Raw genomic sequence first — 18,990 nt, 5'->3', positions numbered from 1 at the left:
TTAACCAAAATTTTCACAGCATCTAAGTTTCCTTCTTTGGCAGCAATGGCTAGACCAGTTCGTCTGTTTTCGTCTCTGAATTGTAAGGAATTAAGAATGATAACTGTGAAGACATCAACATTATACTAATTATAATAATGAGAACCACGTGTTTTATGACAAAATCTGCACTTGTTGATGTGACGAATCGAAAACTTGATAACTTTTGCTGCTAAGTTCCATATTACATTTCATGCGACCTTTAAATATGGGATATCTTAAAAGTACTCCGAGACGGCAAATTTAGCAGTTACATTGTAAAGTATGTACATGTATTATATAAAATCACATGACAACTGTTTACATGCGAAGTGCATGGACAGATTCTTAAAATTTCCCATACGGAGAACTTTAGATTGTAAATATAGAGGAGAGCACTGTACGTTTTGAGACCAGTAAAAGTTCTTGACACACGACTTTTCACTATTTTCACAAATTGATGATTATTCTTTGGCCCTTTTCTCACACGGCCATCTAGTTGTGTGAAGCCGATAAAACAACATACCGTACCTGCTAGCTATATCTGCGCCGACCTTCAACAAATGTAACACTACTTTTTCGTGTCCCGCGGCACTAGCCAATAGTAACGGTGTACAACCATCAGCATCGTCATCATTTATTCTCGTAGGGCAAGCTTTAGCAAGGGCTAAGAGACACTCAAGACGCCCATTCCTATTAGGAAGAGAACCACCATCAAATGTATACAGTGTTTTGTAGTCGTATTACACAGCAAATAACACGTGGCAAAAGTTTAAGATTAAAAGATGTCTCAAAAATATATACAATCATGTATGTGATAATATGGAATGTAAGGCGAAATTTAAAAACGTCGATAAAAAGATGATTCTCTGGTAGTCGCTAATTACTACGAGCATTTAGAATTGATCGTTTTCACAGGCTTGGCATGAATAGTGAAACTGATATTTAGCATGCATAGCTTTTCTTTTCATTCAGCAAAATTAATACTTACTCCGAAGCAACGTGCAAGGGCAGTTGTTCTTCGATGTCTTTTTCATCCACTTTTGCACCTTTCTCTATCAGAAAGTTCAGAATCTGAAAAAATTAAACAGACATTTTCAATAGTCAGCGATAATTGTTAGATTTATAATGTTAATAAATAAAAACTGAATTTAATGCTTGTATGATTTATGAAATGTTTGACACTTTACCCGTTTCACCTTCCCTAAAACACTTTTCCTTTTTCATGAAAGTAAATGATATGACCTCTCACCTTTGCATTTCCTGACTCTGCTGCATAGTGCATAGGTGTTTGGTCTTTCTTGTCCTTTTCGTCCAACAGCGCGTTGCATCCATTCTCCAATAACATGACAGCAAAGTTGAAATAGTCCCCCTCTACAGCCCAATGTAGGCAACTTTTGCTTTCTCTGTCCGTCACAGTAATTGATGCACCAGCGTCTATTAGGAATTTAGCGGCAACTGTTTGTCCTTTCCAAGAAGCAGCTAAGAGTGGTGTAAACATTTCCAAGTCTTTAGTCTCAAGGAAGGCGTCCTGTTGATGAGCAAACCCCAAAAATAAATCCGTAAATCAAGTGCGTTGAATTTACGATTATCTTTGCAGGCAGTACAAAATATATACTTCATGATGGAGCCTGGCCTTGATTCATTTGCTTGAGTCAATAAGGAATTTGGTAGCTCTTCATTTGGACAGTGTTTGCTTTGATTCAAAATGCATGTTGCATGTTGGAGTTGGTATCGTCATTTATGTTTTAAGGAAGTTCAACGCATTTCATATATGATGCAAAAATAAGCAGCCTTCTAAGTTTTAGTTAAATCATAGACTTAGGGTCTATACTTAAAGAGAGATAGTATTCCTAGGTTTATATGTCAACCCTAAACAGTTCAAAAACAGTATATAGTACGCTAGTTGCTCCATTGTTCTTTATATACCATACCATACCAGCGTCTCAAAGACCCTGGCGACTCTAGGATACTATGGGTTAATATTACTGAATACATAGGAAATTATCACATTTCCAAAAGTCAGTCGAGTTTCATCATTTCATACGATGGAAACATAAGTAATGGATGTATACTTACACGTCCAACCAATAGCTTCATTACATCCATACGACTGTACAACGAAGCTCTGTAAAATGAGAAATTATTGGTGAATAGTTCTGTGTATTTAGTATATAACTGAGACACACACTAAGAAAAGTTGCATGTAAAGTCACCAAATCAAATTCTTCGGCTGAAATCAAAGATCATCAAAGATGCATCGGGGAGGGGAAGCTAGTGGGCTATCATTTTAAAGTTTCTTATAAAACTGAACGATGATTTTTCTATCGTGGAGGTAACTTCTCTTACTCTGGCTCCTAAACAAAAGTATGGTTATTTGGAACATTGCCAGCTTTCTGTAGTAAGTTTTCCTTGTTTGGGGTGGGATTGGGGGGGGGGGAATGCGGGTGGGGTGGGGATCAGTAGTATGATTTTTGTGGAGGTGGGGGTTACCATACTCACCTATGTAATGGAGTCATTTGTTCGTCGTCTTTGGCATTGACCTTTGCCCCTCTTTCGATTAGCAGTTTTGCAAGATCAGCATTACCCGTGATGGCGGCTATGTGCAGAGGAGTGTGACCGTTGAATTTCTTTGAGTTGACGTCAGCGCCCTCATCGAGACAAAATATGGCTGTCTGTAGAGAGAAATATGACGTTTTAGAACACTTAAAATTTAAGCAACTTTATTTAAAACAAAAAGTAGTAGTATCATTTATAAAAGAAGCCAAATTTGAAAACGTAAATTGCTTGTAATCAAGTAAATTAAATGAGGAATACACTTTAATTGGAATCTGATACGAGTTTGCATTCATTTTATCTAATATTGAAACGTCAAAATTATCATTTTAAATTTATTTCGAAATGAAATGCTTCAATCAGACTTGTCTGCTTGCAATACGAGTCATAGTGACGTCATAACTAATGCTCATAGTGTTTATAGTAAACTTCTAAATCACAAGATGAACTATAAATATACCAAGTGTGCTTTATGATGAAAAGTGTAGAAACTCGTAAGGCTTACTCTTACAACCCCGTTTCTGCTTACAACAACATGTTACATATTCTACAAGGTAAGGCAGTGTTTAGGACTATTACAGGGTAAGAAAATATAACTGGATGATAGATGAAGATATTCAAGGCAATATACATTGTACATACTTCTGTGTGACTGCGCACGATTGCTAGATGTAAAGCATTACTCCCTTCGTCATCAACATCTTCCATGAATATGTCAGAAGCAATGTGCATAGTTTTACCTGTAGGCGAATAATGCATATAATCATGGAATAATCAAATTTTGACAAATAAAGTACTCCTATTTCAAAATTAATACTGCGTTTTATACCACGAAGAGGCACGGGTATGAGTTCAACCCTTTGAACATATTTATAGGAGAACGAAATTTAAGAACTGTTGATTAATGACATCATTCTACGAAATGTCTTTTAGTCATTATTGCTTTTATTTATTTATTTATTTATTTATTTATTTATTTATTTATTTATTTATTTATTTATTTATTTATTTATTTATTTATTTATTTATTTATTAATGCTATTGCATAATCTCCTACAGCTTTGTTTTATTTTCTATTCATAGGTAATTGCCATAGGGATTATGAGCCACTCCTCCACTGCTAACATTATCAAGATTGGAAATTACTACAGTGGATTATAAATGTGAACATATACCAGTTATACAGAAAGAGTGCTTTCTGGGTCAATGTAAAGGGAACTCTAGTACAGCTATCGTGTATATTACTCAAAATATACCCAGAGATCTTATGCCAGTTTATTTTGTGAAAGGGTGCACTGCTACATCAAATTTTGTACGTGGTTGAATTGGTAGAGTTAACTATCTGAATTCACTCTAAAACCAAGATTGGGTATCATGCTAAAAAGTTACAAAACACACGTTTACGAAGTTAACCTAATTTTGGCGGGGAAATAATTTGTTATGATGTTATCATACTAAAATGATTGCATTATTGAATTGATAAACGTTTTCGAATTCTTTAAAAGCAAGTCTTATATTCAGTTGAGGTGCGCTAAAAAGTTAGAGGAAAACAAAATAAAATAATCAGTTTTGACGAACATTATAAACGTGAGGTTTTGTCTACAGCTGTGCGGAGTAATGCTCTGTAATTCTATGTAACGATGACAAACAGCTAATGCTTAGATTTCAGTGTTAACAGTTCATCAGAAGCGATTATCACCATGAAATATTTCCCGTAATAGATCACCCTTACGTGGACACATATGGTAAAGAGTAGCTTAATTGTACCAGGTGGTGGACATTGAATCAATAGGAGAACAAAACAATTTTCAAAATGAATTCATAATCAGACACAAGCTGAGTTTATAAGCTATGAACTCAAATAAAAATACTCACATTCCAGTATAATGTTAATCTCGATGCTTGTCATCTATAACATTACAACCGTCTCCTGGCTTTTGTTTTTAGAATATTTGATCGCATAGAAGAGATTTCCTAAACATTTTTTATACGTATCATAAATTACGTCAACCGATCGTTTTTGAGTTATTTTAAGTTTGAGTTCGGTTAATTGTATGTGGTGGTTAATCCTGTTTTTCACAACTTGTGATGTTTTGTGTACAATCAAATAACCCCTCCCCCCCCCCAGTACAATGCTTTAGTAAGTAATACTTCAGTAAGTACAATACTGTGAGTACCTTTCAAATATGCAAACTTAATCGCCCGTATGTCTATATTTGGTTATGTCATAATTAGTTGGTGCATATATTCCGATATTGTTATGGGTGTTTTTGACATATTGCAATCTGTGAACCTCGATACATACTCCCCGATGGTTTCCAGCACTTAAAATTCACTGATATCAATAGATTTTACAATCTACAACATGGTGTAAATATATGATACTATCTCTAATTTACTATTATTAATACCTTCGGCGATTATCATTCCAGGTGATGTGTTTAGGTAGGCTCTGACTGATTAAAATAACTAAAGTGACTGACTGACTGACTCTGTGTATGTGTATGTATGTATGTATGTATGTATGTATGTATGTGTGTGTATGTATGTGTGTATGTAAGTAAGTATGTATGTATGTATGTATGTATGTATGTATGTATGTATGTATGTATGTATGTATGTATGTATGTATGTATGTATGTATGTAAGTCTATACATTAAAAGTGACTTACCCGCTTCAATAATGAATTTCATGGTTTCCATGTTTCCTCTTATCGATGCAAACATCAAGGGTGTGATATCGTTGATTTCTTTGGCTCTTAAATCGGCTCCATATTTTAACTGCAACGATAGATAAGGACTATGGGTATTCACATACCAAATGGGCAATTTCCAAAAGTTCACCCTATTCATAAAATCCGTGCGTATACGCAAAAGTTCAAGTTCAAGTTCAAGTTCAAGTTCAAGTTCAAGTTCAAGAGAGAGAGAGAGAGAGAGAGAGAGAGAGAGAGAGAGAGAGAGAGAGAGAGAGAGAGAGAGAGAGAGAGAGAGAGAGAGAGAGAGAGAGAGAGAGAGAGAGAGATGTGACGATCGAGAAGAGATGCAGTTTAAACCCAGTAACTTTGTTTTGTTTTAAGGAGCACTTGATGTTATAACCAGTTTTAAAAACATCACCCATGCTTTCATTATTTGTACACTTTTTTTTTTACAGTTATGGACCAAGCTTTTAAAAATATGAAAAAATAACGTAAGCTTATATGCCTAATTAAATCCATATACGAATCCAACACAAAAATGCAACACCTAATTTCATTACGGGTGTAGTAGGAAAATATAACTCAGAGGATAAAAAAATGATTATACACAATTATTATAGCTTCACTCAAATGCATATATTATGTATATTTACGCTTTCTTTATAGACAACATATAGACTAATATTATTATATTGCTTTTGACATAAATGCAGTTTACAATGTATGTTGCCATTTGGGAGATTTTGATATGTGTGTCACAGACAAACGTACCAGTAATTCACACATTGGGACGTTACCATATGTGGCTGCGTGGTGCAGAGGTGACATCTTGTCCCCATCTTGAACATTCACGTCAGAACGATCGTGACGTAACAGTATCTATGGAAACAGAATCATGCGCAAGGGTCGATAATGATTCAATATATTATCAATGTGATGAGATTTTCAACTTGCTTAAAATAAATTTGGGTTGATATAGAGACTATTACCTCCCAAGTCGATAAGTCTATATCAGTGTTAACCGCTCCTTGTACATGTGAACCAACCAACAAATTATTAATCCAATCAATCAACCAACCAACCAACCAACCAACCAACCAACCAACTAACCAACCTACCTACCTACCTACCTACCTACCTACCTACCTACCAAATCGACCAACCAAACTACCAACTAACCAACAATCAATCACTCACACAACCAACCAACCAACCAACCAACCAACCAACCAACCAACCTATCTATCTATCAAGTTGACTAAATAACCAACAAACCAACAACCAATCATTTACGCAACCAACCAACCAACCAACCAACCAACCAACCAACCAACCAACCAACCAACCTACCTACCTACCTACCTACTTACTTACCAAGTCGACCAACCAACCAAACTACCAACCAACCATAACAATCACTCACTCACACAACCAACCAACCAACCAACCAACCTATCTACCAACCAACCAACCAACTAACCTATCTACCAAGTTGACTAAATAACCAACAAACCAACAACCAATCATCTACGCAACCAACCAACCAATCTAGTAATCATCCAACCAACCAACCAATCACCCAACCACAACCAATCTTCCAACCAACCGATTGCCCATCCACCTAACAATCAAAATACTGAAAGGGATCGTGGTGCTATTTCGCTACAAGGCATACATACATGTAGGTGAATTACTTTCATTACCTCAGTTATCTCATGGTGTCCGTATCTAGCACTGTAATGTAGAGGTACAGCTCCATTATAATCCTTCAAATTCACGTCAGCACCGTTTGACAGTAACCGTCTCAAAATATTGCTAAAATTACGTCTAGCTGCCATATGAAGGGACGACAACTTGTATTCGGCTACTCGAACATTGGGATCTGAAAAGTTTATTGGGAACATGTTAATTATCCTACATTTTTTGAAATGGGTTAGCGGAGATACTAGTACTCGTCCTCTTCCTGCAAAGATCACCGTGAATAGTAAAGTAAAACAAGGTTTCACCTAGAATAAAGTAAGGTTTCACATAGAACAACTAACACAAAAGACGTCATGGTTGAGTGATGAAAGACGTTAATTGTTTAATCTTTACTTTATATAGTGTTCAATTCAATACGTCGTTTTTGGCTTTTATCCAATTTGGATACATACCTGCTCCATAACTTAACAGTTCTTTGACGACGGCTTTGTGGTTAAATCGGACAGCATAGTGTATTGGTACAGCACCGATTGCGTCGTATTTGTTGACCAACTGTCGGTCACGTTCAAGCCATATTCTACATATATCGTCTCGCCCCAACATGGCAGCCTGTAATAGGTATACAGATTTTTTTTATGTGAAAGTTGTATCTCCTTTAAACTTGCATGGTCTGTAACTAAGGATAGTTTTTTTTTAGCTGAAACCGATGTACAAAATATACATTTAATGCACAACACAATAATGTATGGTGCATATAGTTATGGACACAAGATGATAAAGATGATGGGTAGACACCAACATGCTTGGTTTTCGAGACTGTGGTTCTTTTCTAATATTTTGGTACCCCAAAATAGTGTCATAATTCCATTTGATGTCATACCAAAATACTTGGTTATAGTTCTACCTGTTTCTAACTATGATTCACTATGTCCAATAGTTAGTATAATATGTGATATTTTAACATGAAACAAATATAGGCACCTCGAACCATACATTTACAGACTATACCCTTTTGATCTTAGCAACCCACATGCATGCAATATACAAAGTATAAGTTGGTAAATAAACGAGCGGCTGTTTCGTTGAACTAACTTGCGAAATATAGAATTTATTGAAAATATTATGGTACGTGAGAATCGGATTTATATATACCTATATTTACTTTGCTACCTACCGTTATTTACTTCTATCGAGTACATGTATACACAAATCGTTGTTTTAAATAATGAGAGGTGTCACAACTTCGAATCTTTGATGACTTTGCAAAAATTGCAAAGACTATCCCCAAAATTGATGAATAGGAAGAAGGTGGTGGAGGGGTAAAGGACAATACAACCATATTTTTGTCTTGACAAACCGGCCACCAGTTTAATCCGTCCGAAATACTGTTTAAATAAAACTCCTTCTAAAATGGTACTAATTCGAGCACTCTATTAACATTTCGTTAGGTGACCATCCGCACTTGCGATAATATTTTCGAGTAACAGAATTAACATTATTTCTGCACCAATAAAGCACACCTAAACAAACATACGTTAATTATGTGCTGGGTGTCTGTAGAGCTCACGGGTATTTGGGTGATATACCACATACTCTATATGAACGTAACAAGGTTGCTACTATTTACCAACTATATCAGTGAACACAAGTAGTGACAACATTTACAGCTACTATCCTAGTATAGTTGGGTTATGTGTTCTTAATAATCCCAATTCAATAGTAACTAAACGGTGGTTTGAGTTAAATCACAGACAGTCACGGTGGAGAAGAATTTCTTCTCCAATGTCTATGGTTAAATGAAGGAAACACGGGGTTACTAATTACTACTGTTGAAAAGACGAGTCTTCAGTTATCTAACTTATCCAGACTTAAATCTCTTCAATGCAAAGAACTTTGCAATCAAATCCCATTGAAATAACAAATGTTATTTTTTGAATGACGATTTCAGTATGAAAAGACCAAAATATGTACAAAGATCAAAGAAGTTATAGAAAACAAGATTTCATTATGGATGGATCATGAAAATGTGATGACATCTGCACAAAAGTCTCACAATTAGACTGTATTCGTGTTGGAATTGTATTATTGACTGTTAAATCGCCATCATCTGTGCCCTATGCATTATTAATAACCTTGGTGTCAACACAGTGCTGTCTGTGTCTGCACCAAATATTGCATAAATATAATATTTCACTCAAATATACATACAATATGTTTGCTTTTTTTCTATTCACATGTATGAATAAAACATGTTATTATGTGTATTCACAAACTACATGTCAATTGCAGTCTGCAATTTACATTTGATAAAAATGACCTTTTACGATATTTGAGAAAAAAATCACATAATATTTCTGGTAATAATGTAACCTGCATCACCACCAATAGAACAAAAAAAGTGCAACAAAAATAAGCGATGAAGAGTAATACAAGTGGATAATAACTCGTTTTTAGTTGTTATTTAGTTCAATTCTTATTCTATATATATTATTAAGACAATATCGTTACACCATCTGTGTGATTTGTCATTGGTACCTTATTGTGTCGTTTATGGTAATTTGTCATCATGATAGATCATCGAGGAAACTAATAATAAATTCATAATTATTATTATTAAAGTGTTAAGGTAAAACATAGTGTTGAACCTTTGTAACACCGCCATCAACATTTTATTGAATTGTTCGTGGACATGCATGACACTTTTTTTTTTAGCGAGAACTTGAAATAGAGGGGCACAAGCAGAATGTATACGTCGTGGGGAGCAATGTATGCCGTAGATTAAAAGAGATTCGTTGTATTTTAATTAACAAAAAACGGTTAGCTATATCTTGCTATTAGTAGAACTCAAACCTGATATTTTAGTTGATGGACTTTTTTTAATTTCCCTATCATAGCTGTTCATTTCTTCTCTGTATCATTATTATAGAATAATTTTTAAAATGGGCCTTTTATTCGTCACGTTATTATGCAATTATTTTACAAAACCAAAATTAGGCGTATTCTCTATAATTACGTAACAGTGTAATTAATACTAAATAACAACGTTCCACGTATAATAATGATTTCCACGAGTCATCAAATTTATTTTGACGAATGGTTATTTATTTATCTAAGTGATATAGTCATCATGAAGGTAATATTTTATGCATTTGTAAATTGTCTGAAAAAATATTTGTTTCCATAGAATTATTAAAGTAAATCGAACGTATGATGACTATAATACAGTGCTGCATATTGTGCAAATTAAACAAACCGATTCAAATTTGCATTTTGTGAAATGGAATACATATGCCACTACACAAAATGACCATATAATCGTAAATGACAATGGGTATTGTTATAAAAATGAATGAAACATGGCACACTGTATTCTGATATTAATAATAATCGCAAATATTTCATCATACCTGCCATATTGATAGATCTTCATCATCTTCGTCCATATCAGGTATCGTTGTCTCCATTCCAAGGACCAAGTTTTTTAACTGATTAGCTGCCCTCCCTCGAGACGATCTACTGGACTTTTTAACTTGTGTGGGCTTCTTTTTGGCTTGTCCATTCCCGTTCCCGTTCACCGTCGTGAGCGGATCGCTCGTTTTGTTCAAGTCAGTTTCGGCCATATCGTTTGTTCTGAGCTAATACCAACTCCTCGAAGGACAGACGTCTTATCAGCTTACACAATCAATGGAAGCCCTGCACTAACGGTATCAAGTAATAAAAAGACGCACGTTTCAATAACAATACAAAACAATACCTATAGAACACAACCGCTACATTCGGGACGGCCTCAATGTTTATGTACATTTCAGTCGACTAGTTAATAGTATGTTTGTATAAAATCATAGTGTTAAGCCCAACAATTGTGATATAAACAAGCTGGGATAGTTGGTATTAGACTTAATATAACGGTTGAGAGCTATTATGTCAAAATATTCTGTAAAACGGCGACGACATGTGTCCACTGTACACGTACATACATACCTTACCTGTATGTTTCGGCTCTTACAAACTTGATTGAGGAATGCCGTGTTGTAGAGGTGTGTTTTACGACAATGATAGGTTACGGTAGGATAAGTTCATTGCCAATCCATAGCTCCGTTAAGTAACTGTATACTACCCGTTATTAGGTTGGTTCATGCGTTACATTTTTGGATGTGTCATTCCAACATATGCTGTTAATAATATGTGCGTTACTGAAAGCAAGCCGGTCAACTTATGAATATTTATGAGTGTAGCGGCTTTCACTTGTTGAATTTATCGATGACTTTCCTTGACATGCGCACTGTTGAAATCAAATCAAACATTCATTTGGTGTTCATCTGTATATGTTCGTCTCTATTGAAGCCGACATCGCACGTAATAAGAAATTTAAAGAACGTGTTTGTGTTATTCTTTTTTTAAAAAGAGAAAACTTGTAATAACTTTACGATGACATTTATGACCTTGATATTTATCAAATTTTAGTGATTTACCTCGCAATTGTTTCTAGTCGTGAAGATAAGCTTATGATGCCTTATAGGCAAAAGATAATATATGCAATTAGGACACTAGAAACGATAGCTAACTTTTCTTCAGCTTTTATATATTTTTTCTTTTTAATCACGGATGAAAACAATATCATAGATGATGTAGGCTATTTACTGACCCTATTATTGTCTTTCATTGTTTTTACTCGACCGTTGTATTATTTCTTGCTCTGAACACAATGTTCCACCCTCTGCAAGTGTGGATGCAATACATGATGTAAATCGCAATGAATCATTAGACACTATTTATTCCATTGTTATGTTACATTGTTCATGATGCTCATAATTATGCATGACCGATTGTAATTCGAGAACGCTCATCTAGTATCCGTGACTCCGAAAGTTTATTGCGAATGTAATTTAATTATTGTATCGACCAAAGCGCCGGAGGTTAGACACTTCGGTCTTGACCTTGGACAGGTAAGCATCTCTCACCTGGTTTTGGCTTTGAGTGAGGGCGTGACGCCAAACTCATAGCTTTGACAAAATAAAGTCTATGTTCCCGTTATACAACATATATAATCTCGTATGCAGTTTATCGTTTACTACTGGTTAGCCTGGAATCTATGTGAATGGGGATTTTAAATTTTAGTTTTCCCATCAAAACATTTAATATCCTCATGGATTCCAGGCTAATTGAGAATATTGACAGTTACTGGTTGTATTCTACTTTATAGTACTTACCTTCTCTTCAATGACTGGTATTTACCAGATATGACTAATAGATAAACAATTCGATAATATGATTTAGTGTTCTTCCACTAACAATATACATGTCAAGGAAAACAGTATTATGCAATCATGGAGGAGTCCCACTTCCTACCTCGATGGTGCAATCAACTGTGCGAGTAACGCTGGGAGACCATTTTGAGTGCCATCGACATGTATTGATATAAACATCGTAGTAGACCAATTTAATCAACAAAAAAGAACACTAAATCGTATGGCTTGAAATCAACACATCTAAAAAATATTAAGGGCTTCGCTTATCAAGACACCAAAAAAATGGTGACTTTGACTTTCAAAACTTACCTTACATTCGTAGCATGTAACAGCTTTCGTTGTTGAGCGAGCGTAAGTTCTGTCTGACAGCATAACATTTAAATTCTTATACAACATGCACTCCGTGTCCTCACATTAGTCATAGATACAAAGTTGCCGTGTTAACGTGGATAAATAAATGTAAACAAAATCTAGACTATTAACTGACTTCAATTATGTCCTGGAGAGTAAACTGATTGGTGGTCACTTGTATCGAAGTCACGACAGAGTGATACACAACAAAGAGTTCGTTGACATGGCATAAATCACGTACAATGAAAAGTCGTTTATATACAAAAGTTCAACTCACACATATAGTGATTTATCTACTTGTTTTGCGTGATTGTAATTGTTGTTTGTTTGTTTGTTTGTTTGTTTGTTTGTTTGTTTGTTTGTTTGCGTGCGTGCGTGCGTGCGTGCGTGCGTGCGCGCGCGCGCGCGTGTGTGTGTGTTTGTGTGTGTGTGTGTGTGTGTGTGTGTGTGTGTGTGTGTGTGTGTGTGTGTGTGTTAGCAGGATATCTTATGGCTGAATTTAGATATTTGCCACTGGCACGAGGACCAATTTCAAAAGTTTAAGGAGATCTGATTCCGATAAAATCAATGCATATATAATATAATCTACAAGAAATATTCATATTGTCTATCAATCACTAACTGCAGTTTCAAGTAAAATAGACATGACGTCAGTATGCCCTCCTGATGCTGCTTTCATTAGTGGTGTACTATCGTTGATATCCTTGCAACGTATATCAGCTCCGTGTTCAACCTAGTCAAGAAGTAAGAATATTCATCAATGTATAACTTTTCAATAAAGTCTGCCCTCTAGCGGTAAAGTTATCTCTTTACTCCTATTCCCATTATGACTATAAAATAACTAATTAGCCACTTAAAATGTTGCATAGTTATAAGGGAAATATGATAATAACTGAAGATATGTTTATTTTCATTCATGATATGGAGAACGACTGAAAGCTCGATATTTTCACAACTCCTCTGTATAAAGTCCAAGGTCAGCTATTGATGCCTTGACTCTTTGACCCATGACCTGGCCTTACTCGATGCAACGAACAACTGCCTTACTGGGTAGAACCTTCTGCAGGTGAAAATAGTTTAACTCGGTGATCAGCAGTAGATTGGCGTTTACTGCAAATTCTATAATCCTTCTAATCATGGTGGATGCAGAGACTATCAAACACAGTGGTTTTCGGTTTTCCCTCGACAAAATAAAGAACTTTGAAGTCAGGTCAGATGACATCTACATAATAACCTTCATGAAGTCGGGTATGTACATGTACACGTTATTACACTTTTATTGCAGTGTTGAATCATTTGTAAGATCTACAATGGAATGGATAGTGGCCTTCAATACATAATCTCTGTGTGGCTGTGGGAGCGTTCAGATAGACTAGTGTATGTAAAAAGCTAGCGAAATGACAACAAGATGTAAGAAAGAAAAAGGTGTGTCTGAAAGGTTGTCCGGCGACATACCAAAATGGTGGTGCATCAGAATCGAAATTTTTCTTGTAATGCTAGAGATTGGGCCCGAGATTAGGGGTATCTGTTGCCTGGGATTTGTTGTCGACAAGGGCCTAACTTGCAAAATAAATGGTTTTTTACTTATTAGGTTATGTTCGCACAAATAAGAATGTACATTTTACAGCTGAGCAACGAAAAATAATACTCTGTGAGGGGGCGTTTGTTACGCACCGCCGTAAAGAGACAAGTGGTTTGACGGGGATGATATATCATCAATGCTTGTCCAAAACTTAATCTTGCTTGGTGGATATACACCATATGTCATATTAATATACTGGCTATGATTAACATATTATATGACTTCTTTGCATAATTAATGATGTTTATCATAATTTTACGCTAAGTAATTCAATGACACCAAACTTAAAGTCTGTTAGGGTTTGTACTTATATTCGTAATAATACAGTAACTATTTTATGCATTTATAGGTAGACTTTCCATCAACATCATATCAATATTTATTAGTATCACATATGTGTTAATGTATAGTTAGAGAGGGCGCTGTGTGATTTCCTTCATGCTCCCTTACAGGGAACTGGACCCAGTGTTAGAACTCAGACTACCAAACAAGTGCTTAGAGATTAAAATGAACAAATAACTATAATATAAACTGACAAGTACTAAAGCCATACTCAAATTTGATTTCAATTTATTTTTACCCTATCCTCTAACGTAATATGTGTTTAACTTAAGACAGTCCCACCAAGAAAAGTGTCGAACGTAAAACTGCTACAAGTAGAAATGAGCTACATGAAATTGCTACATTATATGGTAACTTCGACCACTTCTCTGTGATGGCACACTTCATTGCATAGACCATAACGTACAATGGGTGCTGTTATTCCGGGTATAAAATTACTAGACCAAATTCATTAGATGCAATGCTACAGCGTTGACATCACTTCAAATAAATTATACAATCACGAAATACACACAAAAAAGGTTTGAACAATTATCTGGAAATATGCTATATTTAGCAATTCATCGAGATTTGTATCAGAAGAGTTAACATTATTGATAAGGGACGGAACTCAAATTACAGGGGGGGGGGGCTCGTTTTTGTTTGATTCTTTATTTTTGGGGGTCACCATTTTTCATGTAAGTATTGGAGTACTATTTTTGCTCAATGATATTTCTGATCACCACATATTCCTGTAACAGAGGAAGCAGAGGGTCGGTAATTTTTGTGCCAGGTCTTAGTAGAGAGTACTAAAGTCACCGAGGTTTCCAGTTAAGACTCTTTTACAAATGTGGAAGTAAGATGAGCGTTTACATTTCACGACAGGGACTTAGTAGAGATGTATTAGTTCAATTATTATTCAGGTACAACATGGTTGAAGGAAATTCTTCCTCTTGTTCTGAATTGTGGTGACATCCAAGCCTTCAAGGACGTCCCAGTAGACGTCAAAGTCCCTTACCTTGAATTCGTTCTGTCTGCCGATGATGACAAGACAACTCTGGACGTTCAGCATAAGTTAGGCGTACCGGAAGGCTTCAATGTTACGAACATGCAGTCGCCAAGAATATTGAATTCTCATTTGAGACAAGAATTTCTACCCAAAGAACTTGAAGAAAAGAAACCCAAAGTACGTATGTAAAACTGTCCTTAATCTTATTCACTAATTAGTAAGAAGCTGTCAGTGTTAGGTTGTTATCCTATGAGTGTAGTGAGCTATAACTTGTGTCAATTAAACCTCAACCTAAATGTTTCCATTTCTCTGTATTTGAACTATTTCACCTTTGGATATGGACTCATCTTTAACTTCTTTAACTTCTGTAAGTGAGGGTTTGTAATGGTGATGTCTGTGCATGTGTGTATTTGTTTGTGTGATCACTTTCTCTCAGTCTATGTAGCTTGGTACACAAGATGATGATGATGATGATGATGATGATGATGATGATGATGATGATGATGATGATGATGATGTTGACGACGGCGACGACGACGACGACGACGACGATGATGATGATACATCCAATTGGCATTTCTTACTTATGAATTTATTAATTAGTATAATTAAAGAGCATACTAATATATGCATGATGCAAACGATGACCTTGATTTACACGTGTTTGTTTTTCACCTCGATTATCTATTGTGCTCGCAATCCGAAAGACGTAGCGGTGTCTGCATATTGGTTTACCCAAATGCTGCTGAACCAAGATGAGTTCGGACAGAGCCTCGGCAACACCCCTTACACTAACTTTGGAGAATTTCTGCCGGATTTTCTGGAAACTAGGGGCAGACTCCAGCCTCTTATATGTAAGATCATATTAGACATTCATTTTGCCTTAATCTTAGAACTATTTACATAGAACTATTTCATTTAAAGTGGCCATATGGATGAGAATTTGGTATTTATTTTGGATTTTTATTTGATTTTACTATGTTTTTCTACTTGAAAAATTAAAGCGAAGTAGGGAAAATAAAAAACGAATATTGCCCGTATATTGTATGCAAATTGAAGTCAATATGGGTCACTAGTGCATACCATGTGATTTAAAACGAAGTTCTATAATAAAGACCAAATAGTCCTCCTTTCTCTTACACGGGTTCTTATTGTATGCCCAATCAAACACGACATGCATTCAAGCACTTAGAATTATGAACGTTTCAGCTCTGTCTCTGTCTCTGTCTCTGTCTCTGTCTCTGTCTCTGTCTCTGTCCTTCTGTCTCTGTCTCTGTACCTGCCTCTGTCTATGTCTGTCTGTCTCTGTCTGTGCCTGTCTGTGCCTGTCTGTCTGTCTGTCTGTATGTCTGTCTGTCTGTCTGTCTGTCTCTGTCTCCCACTCTCTCTCTCTCTCTCTCTCTCTCTCTCTCTCTCTCTCTCTCTCTCTCTCTCTCTCTCTCTCTCTCTCTCTCTCTCTCTCTCTCTCTCTCTCTCTCTCTCTCTCTCTCTCTCTCTCTCAGATGACGGCAGTCGATGGCAAGAGCACGTACTGTCGTGGTGGAAAAAGCGCCATGAACAAAACATTCTGTTCCTGAAATACGAAGATATGGTTGAAGTGAGTTGATAAAACTTTTATGTAAATTCTTGGAATGGATTCAATGTGATCACCTATGACATATGTACTGTCATTACTTGTACCATGTGAAAGCTAATGTACCAAAATAACACAATGTCTTGTTGATGTTTCGTGTAAATTGATTTTGATAATAACACATCTTCAAAGATTTCTCGCCCTTACTCCATTTTTCATGTTTTCAACATGGCATACAAACCTTCATAACAGTTATTATTGAATGTGTAAAAAGTGTTATACCGTTTTTTACGTGTATCCAAACATTCACCACGAAATATATATATTAACTCTCATCAATATCATTGTACATCCGTACCGTATTTCATTCATGTAAATTAAATAGAGACAAAATTTCACTTGAATTGTAAATTAGTGTAATTGTATTTAAACAATACAATTCTGGAGAAATATGATTGAAATGTTCCTTGTTTTCAAAACATCTATTTTTCTATAACTTTAGGACTTAAAATCAAGTATTCGTCAAATTGCCAAGTTTCTTGACGCCCAGTTAACGGACGATGCAGTAGAGAGAATTGCTACACACTGCAATATTCGCAATATGAAGAAAAACAAGATGGCGACTAAAAGCGACTTTTGTATAAACTTCGTGAAGGTTGACCCCGAAAAAAACTCACCGTTTGTCAGGAAAGGTTGGTAAAAGGAGACGTTTTTTCCTCCTCAAAATACAAGATGTATGGTCAAGAATCGGAAAACTGACATTGTGCCGATGCCGATAAAAAATCACCTCGTATCCTCTTCTCCTCAATCTTCTGATCAAATAAAATATCCATTGATAAAACCATTTCAATGTGGCGTCATGTGATTTCCTTTTTCGTTTAATTTTGAAAAGTCCAAGAAGGCAAGAATTTTTTACTATCCATTTCGATGATTCAAAATAGATATAACCATGTTATATTATCGAAATATTTGTGCAGCCATAACGTGTATTTCTGTACCATTTCAGGAGGTGTTGGAGGTTGGAAGGAATATTTCACTGTGACCTCGAATGAACAATTTGATGATATCTACCGCAGTTGGTTGGGAGAGAACGACTTAGAAATGAGATTTGAGTTATAAGACCTACGTATTACTAGAGATTCTCATATGAGCCATTTTCTCGTGATGTCATAATTCATAATTATAACACAGAACTTAGAGTTAAAAATTAATAGCAGAGATGTATTCATAATATAAAAAGATGTTGATCACATTCATGTGAAATAGGATGATCATTCATAATAGATACATGAATCGCTAATAAATCTAAATTGGTGAATACAAAGATACGGAATACAGTATCACAAACTTAGAAAAACTCTATTGATGCCGACTGTCAAGTTGCAAGTAAATCTGTTGCATGATTCTTGAGAAGAACAAAACCAAAACGATCCATAAACCCCGTGGCATGGCTCGGGCCAGTAACAAAATCCATATACATTACATGTTAGGGACCATCGCACAGTGTCTATTTCTATAACCCACCACTTGAATATAAATCTACAATACTTGTGTCATCACATAATGTTGGTACTAAGAGAAAACTAAATAGATACATATTGTATGCCACAAAACTAAGTAGATATATTATATGCCACAAAACTAACTTTGATTGTGAACTTTCTTGTTTATCCTTATCTTTTCACGTCTTGTATTTCAATAGTTATTTTTCTAGTGAACTATTCATTTGATTTCAAGGTTTGGACATTTTTGTCCGGTGGCCATTAATACTGAATAAACATATGGTATGATTATTATCTCGATATCCCCGCCTCTTATTTAAATTTGGATCAGTGTAAACAACAAATTTAAATTGACAAAGAAACCCACAATTGATAGAAGAGAAAAAAGAAATAAAAGGCTGACACAGGTTTCAACTTTATAGATTATGTGCT

At 35.5% G+C, this 18,990-nt stretch overlaps 2 protein-coding genes across 2 annotated transcripts in view; one reads left to right on the top strand and one right to left on the bottom strand.

The window, feature by feature from the left end:
* Window positions 1-10,618, bottom strand: part of LOC144435234 (uncharacterized) — a 24,502-nt gene extending 13,884 nt beyond the window's left edge. The window contains exons 1-12 of the mRNA XM_078123817.1: window positions 10,379-10,618; window positions 7,424-7,580; window positions 6,974-7,152; window positions 6,042-6,149; window positions 5,247-5,355; window positions 3,217-3,314; window positions 2,521-2,693; window positions 2,098-2,146; window positions 1,271-1,549; window positions 1,010-1,092; window positions 550-711; window positions 1-75 (exon numbers count right to left, since the gene is read on the bottom strand). The exon at window positions 1-75 is cut by the window's left edge and continues 37 nt beyond it. Of these exons, the coding sequence (XP_077979943.1) occupies window positions 1-75; window positions 550-711; window positions 1,010-1,092; window positions 1,271-1,549; window positions 2,098-2,146; window positions 2,521-2,693; window positions 3,217-3,314; window positions 5,247-5,355; window positions 6,042-6,149; window positions 6,974-7,152; window positions 7,424-7,580; window positions 10,379-10,591 (1,685 nt within the window). The 5' untranslated portion in view covers window positions 10,592-10,618. The remainder of the gene's footprint in view (window positions 76-549; window positions 712-1,009; window positions 1,093-1,270; window positions 1,550-2,097; window positions 2,147-2,520; window positions 2,694-3,216; window positions 3,315-5,246; window positions 5,356-6,041; window positions 6,150-6,973; window positions 7,153-7,423; window positions 7,581-10,378) is intronic.
* Window positions 10,619-13,707: 3,089 nt separating this feature from the next.
* Window positions 13,708-18,204, top strand: LOC144434917 (sulfotransferase 1B1-like). The gene is made up of 6 exons (XM_078123439.1): window positions 13,708-13,819; window positions 15,398-15,661; window positions 16,164-16,337; window positions 16,980-17,080; window positions 17,559-17,748; window positions 18,063-18,204. Exons 1-6 carry the CDS (start codon window positions 13,708-13,710, stop codon window positions 18,173-18,175), a joined length of 954 nt encoding a protein of 317 aa, XP_077979565.1. The 3' UTR covers window positions 18,176-18,204.
* The last annotated feature ends 786 nt before the right edge of the window (window positions 18,205-18,990 follow it).

Source organism: Glandiceps talaboti, chromosome 5 (genome assembly GCF_964340395.1).
Source record: "Glandiceps talaboti chromosome 5, keGlaTala1.1, whole genome shotgun sequence".
Taxonomy (NCBI): domain Eukaryota; kingdom Metazoa; phylum Hemichordata; class Enteropneusta; family Spengelidae; genus Glandiceps; species Glandiceps talaboti.
The sequence above is the reverse complement of the archived record's forward strand: the minus strand, read 5'-3'. Positions and strand labels throughout refer to the sequence as shown.